At 51.4% G+C, this 9,296-nt stretch overlaps 1 protein-coding gene across 1 annotated transcript; it reads left to right on the top strand.

Annotated features, from left to right (window-relative positions):
• Positions 1–5,961: 5,961 nt before the first annotated feature.
• On the top strand, positions 5,962–7,771 carry LOC134533545 (uncharacterized). The gene is made up of 2 exons (XM_063371107.1): positions 5,962–6,525; positions 7,577–7,771. The coding sequence occupies exons 1-2, from the start codon at positions 5,962–5,964 to the stop codon at positions 7,769–7,771; spliced, it is 759 nt and encodes a 252-aa protein (XP_063227177.1).
• Positions 7,772–9,296: the final 1,525 nt, after the last annotated feature.

Genomic DNA, 9,296 nt, shown 5'->3' with positions numbered 1-9,296 from the left:
GATTTTGTCGGCAGGCCTTTTTAATCTTAAATTAGAAATTATAAGTAAATTTTTAATTATTGTACAAGCCAAATTATTAAGTAATATAATCAATTATCATTACATTAAAAACGACAAAAATTTACATTCTATGCCCTACCAGAGCACATCTATAAAATAATTTCAAACAAAATAATATTACAATATCTATTTTTTTATATAATCAAAAAATGACACATTACTATAGACAAGCAAAACTTGACGAAAACAAGAAGATACGAACAAGATCATATCAATCCGCCGATTAACACTTTCTAAGGGTGTGGTAAAGGGGCATTATGCACAAAGTGATCAAGAGGAAGTGTACGAGGGAATGCTGTGATGAATTGGAACACAGTCACTGCACTTCACTGCAACTAGCTGACCAATGCAGCTGTAACATTATGGTATCTGTTAAAGTGCAATACTCTTTTAAATTATAAATATACCCTCAGTCATCCTAATTTCCAGAGGTATTTTGGGTCACATGATACATTTTATATGTATTTCAGAACATTTATGGAAATATTTCGGTTAAATGTTTCAGAAATATTGATGGGACATTAGTAGAAACATTTCAGAAACATTACCATTTGATGTTGCAGGGAGGTTTCATTGAAACATTTCAGAAACATTACCATTTGATGTTGCAGGGAGGTTTCATTGAAATATTTCACAGGGCGGACATTTTGACGTTTCTGAAATATATCCGAGATGTTTCAGGTAGGTTGCGAAATGTTTCAAACATGTTACAATGTTTCAAAAGTTATATTTCTGAAACATATCTGTAACATTTTGTGCTGTATGGGGATGTACCAGTCGCCACCGAAACCTGTGAGTGAGCCGTACCAGTTAGCTGACCTGTGACAGGGATCTCTAGAGGGTGGAGTAGGGGTGGGATGTGGCATAATCCCCAAGGCCCAGGCACCAGGGGAGACCCTGCTGAGTTTTGAGGTTTTTCTTGCGCATGAGTCTACCCTGATAGTAGGTTGAAAAAACATGTCTATTGAATTAATTGGAAACTTTACAAGTTATGCAATATGAACAGGCATATATACAGTTATGGCCGGATGTTTTTTTTGATTGTGGAGTTTGAAAAAATTTACTTTAAGTAATGGAGAGGAAGCCCATCAAAATTATTTGCCCCTGGATCCTTGGTTTCCCTCGACAGCCCTGGTGACAGAACAGCACTTCATATATATTCCAAACATGTCCTGGACCGCCGAATTACTTGGCAAGTGAAGTCCAGACATGTGGCGGGATAGTGTACATCAAGCACACTTCTAAAAGATGTTTGGAGTTGTGATTAAATAATGTTGTGTGTACTGTACCATACTGGGACTGCCCGGCCTCCAGCACCCTCTATGAACTTCACGTATGAGGCAGCAATGTAGCTCTGGTATTTGAACTAATCCATTAACCCTCTCGACAGCTCTTGGGCAAGGATGCCTATGTATGTGCATAAAAACGGCAAAACAAATAAACTAAATACCTAAGTACTGTAGATAGGGGTATCTATGCACCACTTTTTGGCATTTCCACAAAATAATTCCAAACATAATAACTATAGAGGCATGGAAAAATCAATGAGCATACTTCCTCAGAAGTATAATAAGTACATGGGTTAAAGTTTTTTATTTTAATAAAACGCAGTTAAAAAAAATTATGAAAACGGTGCAAAGTAACACTGAAAGTGGGCCACCATTGCACCAGGGACACTTTTCCATTAGAATTGCATACATTTACCAAATTTATGCAAAGAAGAACAGCTCTACTTTATATAATTACATAAAATGTACATTACGAATAAAAAAAATTGCAAAATGCCACAATGTATTACTCATATAAGATGGAACATGGCATTTTCGTCCACATGAAAGTTCTGGAACAACAAAAATTCCATGGGCAGATATTTGCTTTGGTTTTCTTATAACTTCTAAAATATCGTCCATATCATACCAGAGTTCATCTTTTCTTTCAGGCCACTTCCAATTTTTTTTAGACATAACACTCACTTCAGCGCCATTAGTGCCAATGTGCGTCACCATTCCTTGATACATTATATTCATATAACTTACAACAACATAGTCACCAACAGTGATGTTTTCAATGCTGGTTGAAATATGCTGGCTTCCAACAGATGAATCGCTGCATACATCGTTCTCATGATTTAAAAGAAAACAACTTCTGAATCACTGTCAGCACTGGAAACAACTTCTTCCGTCTGTATTTTTTTCCTCTTCTGTCGTTGCTGAATTGTTGGTCGGGAATTCTTTTGAAGGGCTAGCTGAACTTCTTCATACGACACACTTTTACACACTTCAACAGTCAACTTTTTCTTTCTTGGGGTACGAGCAATACCATCTGCAGAATTTTCACCACCCCTAGAATTTGTAGCAGCATGTCTTTTCTCTTCCAGGTAATCAACAAAGCACTGACTAATATTAGGTGACACTTCAGCATATGACTTCGCCTCAGGAATTCGAGCAAAAACATTTTCTGGCCCAAATGGAAATATTCCTGCTTTCCTGGGAGTGTTTCAGCTAGATGATCCATAAGCTTATGAAGGAGACGTGGAAATTCATCTTTTGGAACTGTGGTGCAGCGTCTGCCAGAGGGAGTTTTTTTCCAGTTGTCAAGAATGTGTCACCATGCAATTTTCATAGGTCGGAAAACACTGATATCAAGTGGCTGAGTGAGGTGTGTAGAATTTGGTGGCAAACAAATGAAAGAGATGTTGTTCTCTCTGCACAACTGCAACACACGTAGCTTCAAATGACTGCTTAAATAATTGTCTCCAATTAGCAATTTTCTTCCTTCTTGTTTTTTTTATTATAGGCAGCATTAAGGTCTCAAACCAGTCCTGAAACGATTCTGTGTCAAACCATCCACTTTTGGTTCTATTGTATCTTGCATTTGAAAGCCTACCAATGGTCCATAGATCCCACATTTTTTCAGCTTTGTAGTTTACATATGGGGGTGCCATTTCACCAGATGCATTTCCGCAAAACATGATTGACGTGTTTGCTTTTGAAGAGTTACACAGCCTTTCTGGATATTTAATTACACGTTTAATCAACACTTTTTTTGCACCCGGATCATCGACCAAACATGTATCATCATAATTCCAAATATTCGCTGCTGGAATACCCTCCAACTCTTTTTCCAGATTATTGAAATATGGTTGAATCACATCTCTGCTGACAGATGCCCGCACAAGTTTTATATTGCTGCAGACTCTCTGAGTTAATTCAGCATGCCTTCGTAGAAATGCTGAAGCCCAGTCAACCCCAGGAAAGTTGTTCTTAAATTCTTTCACTTTTCGCCCTTGTCGATCCAGGTAGCTTTTAGCAATGCACCTGAGGTCAAACTTATCCACCGGAAAACCAAATTCACTAACATCTTTAATGTGTTCAACAAAAGCAAGTTCTTCATTGACAGAGAAAACTTTGGATGTCCTGGATTCTTCATATGTAAATTCTTCAATTTATAATTCAATGTTCACTGTGGTATGTTATATTGAGCAGCTACTTGTCGCTGCGAAATCCTGCCAGTCCGAATACTGTTAAGTGCTTCTTCCAGTTTTTTATTTGTATTATTGGCATAAGGCCGTGTACCAACTTTTCTTTTGGAGTTTCTCCCCATTTTCCCGTTGTAATTAAACCTGGAAACAACAATTAAGTGGATTACTTAATAACAGCATGTTGCTGTTACTGACAAACAAATAAATAACTTTTGTTTGGTTATGTTCAGTTAAATTAATTTCTTAAAATAAATTTTTTATGAATCATACATGAATTTAGTAACTTCTTGACCATTTCCAATTTATTAAATTGTTTTATTTTATAATATGTTTATCACAACAGTTAAAATTGGTATGTAACAAATTTAAAAAGTTTGAAATACTGTGACTTGTCCCAGGCAGAGGGGAGGAGCGGGAGCTGTCCCCGAACAGGGGTCGCTGCCCAAGAGCAAGGGAAGGTCGGGCAGAGGGGAGGAGCGGGAGCAGTCCCCAAGCAGGGGTCGCTGCCCAAGAACAGGGAGAGATCAGGCAGAAGGGGGGAGAGAGCGGGAGCGGTCCCCGAGATGGGGTCGCTGCCCAAGAGCAGGGGGGAGGAGAGAGCGGGAGCGGTCCTCGAGTAGGGGTTGCTGCCCAAGAGCAGGGAGAGGTAGGAAGGAGGAGCAGTCCTCCAGAGAGGTCGCTGCCTAAATAATACTGCTCAAGTTTTTTTTTTTTTTTTTTTTTTTTTTTTTTTAACAAAGGGGACTCCCACTGAAGGGAGTCACCCACCAAAAAATCCATCATTTAATAAAAAAGGGCACAAGGTACAATAAAAGATTGGTACATGGGCACAAGGCCTGCAAGGTGACAATAGTCTTTATTCAACAACAAAGCAGAGCTTCCCCGACGAGGTCGTCCTTGATGCCCAGCTACTTATTGATGGGCGAGTTCTTCACGGCTGCTGGGGGGTCCTCAGGGCTCGGATGGTGCCGCGCCGGTGATGGGCCGGCGCGGAACAGCGGAGAGAAGATCATCATGGCGGCGCCGAGGAGGATGGGGTTCCCACAGTGCTACCAGTCGGCGTGGAGGCCCCAGGGTCATCTGTCTGGTCCACCGGCCGCGCCTACGTCGTCCGGCTGTCCTTCGTCAAGTAAGTGATCGTAACTGAAAAGCGGACGTCGTGGGTGCGGTGCGTCGGGCGGCGGCTCCGCCAGCTGCCGAATGTACGGATTGTCGCTACGTCGGCAACGACGGAGGAAAGTGTCGGTCGTCTGACAGAGCAGGTGGTGGAGGTGCGGAAGTCCCGTCCTGTCCAACAGTGTCTGGCGGAGCGTGGCGCGAGGGAGGCCGAGGAGAAGGCGGGCACCAAGAAAATATGAGCACGTGACAGGTCGAAGGTTGGAACGAGATGAGTGAACCCAGACCGGGCAGGCGTAGATGAAATGTGAGATGACATATGAGCGATATGCGGTGAGGCGAACTGGGAGCGGAACGGCAGAGGACGGCCTGAGTACGGTGGCCAGCTGGGCCAAGATGGCGCGGGACTTGGTGCGGACGGATTCCAGGTGCGGAAGAAAAGTGAACGAACGATCGAGGGTGACCCCGAGATAGCGGAGGGTGGGCGACCAAGGGACGACTACGGTGGAGATGCGGGGGGGGCGGTCCTGGTGAGGATGAAGACGGGAGAAAATGATAGAGCGTGATTTGGAGTGATTCAAGCCAATGCCGTGCGCAAGGAACTGGGCGTTGAGTGAGGTGAGTCCGCGGGCAAGGCGGTCGCCGAGCAGCCGCTCGGAGACGGAGGAGGCGAGGAGACAGGTATCGTCGGCGTACTGCACCAGGTAGGTCCCAGGCGGGGGCTGCAAGTCGGAAATGTGGAGGGCGAACAGGAGAGGCGAGAGAATGGCGCCCTGGGGGACGCCGGCGAGAATGGGCCGGGGTGCGGAAAGCGTCCCCTCTACTCGAACCCGGAAGGAGCGACCCCCCAGGAACGAGCAGAGGAGACGGACCAGGTGCGGCGGAAGACCGATGGCGGAGAGGCGAGAGATGAGTTGGGAATGCGGAACGGAGTCGAATGCACGGGCCAGGTCCAAGAGCACCATGCCCGTGTGTTGCCGCCTGGCGAACCCCTGCACCACCAGGAGTTCCACACGAGCAATGGCGTGGGTGGTGGAATGACGGGGGCGGAAACCGAACTGGTGATGGGGGAGCAGGTGAAGGGTGTTGACTTGAAGAAGAAGGCGCCGGTGGATGACTCTCTCTGCGATCTTGGAGAGGATGGGGAGAAGAGAGATAGGACGGTAGGAGGAAGGTAAGGATGAAGGCTTGCCGGGCTTGGGGATGGGCGAGACGATGGCGAGTTTCCAAGGAGACGGAAAATGGCAGAGGATGAACATGGCGTTAATGATGCGAGTGAGAAAAACAGTGGCTTTACGGGGAAGATGGCGCAGAACGGGGGCGGGAATGGAGTCGGAGCCAGGGGCCGAACGAAACTTGAGATGGGAGAGCAGAGAGGTGACTTCAGAAGGCGTGGCAAGCGGGAAGGGCAGGACATCAGGGAGGAGGGGGAGAGTGACGTGACGGGACAAGGGGTAAGGAGCATCATCATCGTCCGAGGACTCCGACGAAAAGGTGGGGTGGGGGGCGGAGGCGAAGGTGGTGGCGAGGTAGGCGGCGACCGCCTCGGTCCGCTCCGAAGCCGTCTCCGCCACCCCGACAGGAAGAGTGAGGGGAGGGATGGAGGTGGGGACGGAACGAAGGCGACGGACGTAAGACCACAGAGAGCCAGAGGTAGCGGTGAGGGAGCCGAGGCGCCGCGCCTCCAGTCGGGCCCTCCACCCCGCGATCAACCGGCGGCACCACCCCCGGAGCACCAGGTAAACCCGGCGATGCAGCGGGGAGCGGCTCGCCTGCCAGCGACCACGGAAGCGGTTGCGCAAGGACACGGCGTCACGGAGATACGGCGGGAAGGGGACAATGAGAGGGCGCGGAGGCGCGAGCGGAATGTGAGAAGAAGCGGCCGTAGAGATGGCGTCGGAAAAGTAGAGGACTCGGTCGTCGAGTTGAGCAGGAGTGGCGAAGGGAAGCGTGAGGTCCAGAGCAGCGGAGAGTGAATCCTGGAAGCCATACCAGTCGGCGTGGATGAAGTCGTACCGGGGGAGGTGAGGGTTGGTGTGAGGAAAGAAGTGGAGCGAGCCGAGGACAGGCAAGTGGTCGGAAGTACCGGCGGTGATGGTGCGAAGGTGAGAAATGACGGGAAGGGGTGATGAGAGAGCGAGGTCGATGACACTGGGGCGGCGATGGCGCTGGGCCGGATAGAAGGTCGGTGTGGGTGGTGCGTGAAGAGAAAGGTGAGTACGCCGGAGGAATTGACGGAGGGAGCTGCCCCGCCGGTTCGCGGCAGCGCAGCCCCAAAAAGGATGGGTCGCATTGTAGTCCCCGGCCAGCACGACGTGGGCGTCGAGCCGCCCGCGGGGCCACAATGTCGTCGGTAGGGAAGGGGAATTGGGGCGGGAGATAGAGGGAGACCAAAGTCAGGGAGTACGGAAAACCGTGCAAACGCACGGCGACAGCCTCGGCCGCGGGGGAAGACGGAACGAGACGACGATGGTGGGACAAGGTAGCGCGGACGAGTAACGCCACCCCTCCGCCCCGACCATCACGATCGGCGCGGTGAACGGCGTACCCCGGAATATGGAGGGGTGTGGGGGGGTCGAGCCAGGTTTCTGCGAGGAACACGACATCGGGAGAATGCACCCGGAGAAGGTGGAGAAGATCGTGGAGTTTGGGAGGAAGGGAGAAGGTGTTCCAGATAAGGATACTAAGGGGTGGGGCGTGATTCATCAAAGAAATTGAGGAGGGCTTGGAGGAGCACCTCAAATTTCTCCGATGGGGTCTGGGCACGGGAAAGCGCTGTCAGGACCTGGCGGATGAGTGGCAGGTAGTGGCGGATGAGCGTGATGAGTTCCCTCAACATGGATGTCAGCGAAGTGTCGTCTGAGTCGGCATCGGCGGGGCGAGTGGAAGTGGATGACATGGCGGGTGGCCTCTGTGAAGAGGATGAGGGGAGGTGAGCAAGAGGTGGTGCCCGGGAAGAGGAGGAAGGCGGGTCGTGGCCCTGCCAAGCAGGAGTCCGCAGGGCCGGGAAAGTCCGAACGTCAGAAGGGAGCGGAGCAGACGGGCGCGGAGCGTCGGTCGTCATCGTCGGGTCAGCAGGCCGCGGCGGGTGTCGTCGGATGTATGCCTGTATGACACGGCAGTCCGTCGAGGTAGCAAAGTGCGGCCCGTCGCAATTGACACACTTTTTAGTCGTAGAGGTGCAGTCTCGCGACCAGTGGTGCCCAGCGCATTTGAAACACCTGGGGTCCCGCTCGCAGCGTGTCGATGGATGTCCGGTGGACTGGCACCGATAGCAATGGGGTACCCTCCCAGAGCCCCGGTAGCGCTCTACGGTCACCACCCAGCAGCCTAGCATCTTCAGTTTGAGGAACCGCGTCGCCTCCCCTAGACCGTTGGTGCAGACGAGGAAGGGCCGGGTTGTTGAGTCGGCGGAGGTGCGGAGCGGCAAGACGGTGCCCACCGGGAGGCCGAGGTCCAGGAGAGCCTCCTTGACCTCGTCCGCGGTGGTGGAGGAGGGCAGGCGCTTGACCACAACACGGTCGGTGCGCTCGTCGGGACGCAGGTGGGTGTAGGGCTGGTAGCCATGTCTCTTGAGGTGGTCGTAGAGGAACTGATGGTCGTGAGGATTAGCAGTGTAGAAAGACGTACGGTCGTTAATGGAGGTGGCGGTGAGTGGACCGGTGAGCAAGGACTGCAAGTGTTTGATGTGGAGGAAGGGTTGAGCGGTCGGCGAGGAGCGAATGCCAATGGGTGGCATGCGAGGCGGCTTAGGTGCAGGAGGAGCAGAGGTGGCCGGCCGCTGAGACGTGGATGGCGGAGGTTGCGGAGGGGAGACAGATGTAGAAGGTTGAGGCTGGGGCGGCGCGGCAACAGTCTTATGTCTCTTCGGGTGCTGGGTACGACGAGGCCTGGCGGTGAGAGGAGGAGCAGATGATGCGGCGTCGTCGATGTCAGAGTCAGGCAAGGAGGATAAGGATCCGTAGCGGTTTTCCACTGGGACGGCGTCATCCGAAGAGAGCACGTCGCGGAGAGGCCGCTTGGTGGTCTTCCGAGGCTTCACGAACCCAAAGTCGTCGTCTGAAGTAGCTGGAGCGGCGGTGTCCATGGGGTCCACAGGCGCGTCAACGACGAGAACGGGTAAGGAGGGAGCGGCAGTCACGATGGGCGAGGTGATAGAGGCAGTGGTGGTGGTAGTGGTGTAGACAGACAGAGTAGGAGACGAGGTAGCAGTCGGAATAGTGGACAGGTCGATGCCGGCGAGGTGTTTCGAGTCGCTGACCTTGATGTTGGCGCTCTGGGGGCGGACCCCCGCCGGTGCCGAGGGCGAAGGCAGAGCCCCCCCCCCCCCCCCCCCCCCCCCCCCCCCCCCCCCCGACGCGGAAGAGGCCGCCACACCAGGCGCGGTCAGCTTCGTCGTCGATGGTTGCGAAGATGCAGTTGCTTTCGCTGGTCGTCCATAAGGTTTCGTCGGCGTTGGTCGGTCGGTCAACATGGTGGCTTCGGCCGAAGGCCTCGGACCGAGATCGCCTCCGCCCAGGTTCGGCGTCGTCGGGTGGGGATCCATTCCAGATCCCCCCCTCGACCTCCCCTATAGGCTACGATTCGGTAGCACACAGCACTCACAAGAAGAGCATCTAGGTGCTAAGAGCTAGATCTA

This window comes from Bacillus rossius, chromosome 1, assembly GCF_032445375.1.
Source record: "Bacillus rossius redtenbacheri isolate Brsri chromosome 1, Brsri_v3, whole genome shotgun sequence".
NCBI lineage: Eukaryota > Metazoa > Arthropoda > Insecta > Phasmatodea > Bacillidae > Bacillus > Bacillus rossius.
The sequence above is the reverse complement of the archived record's forward strand: the minus strand, read 5'-3'. Positions and strand labels throughout refer to the sequence as shown.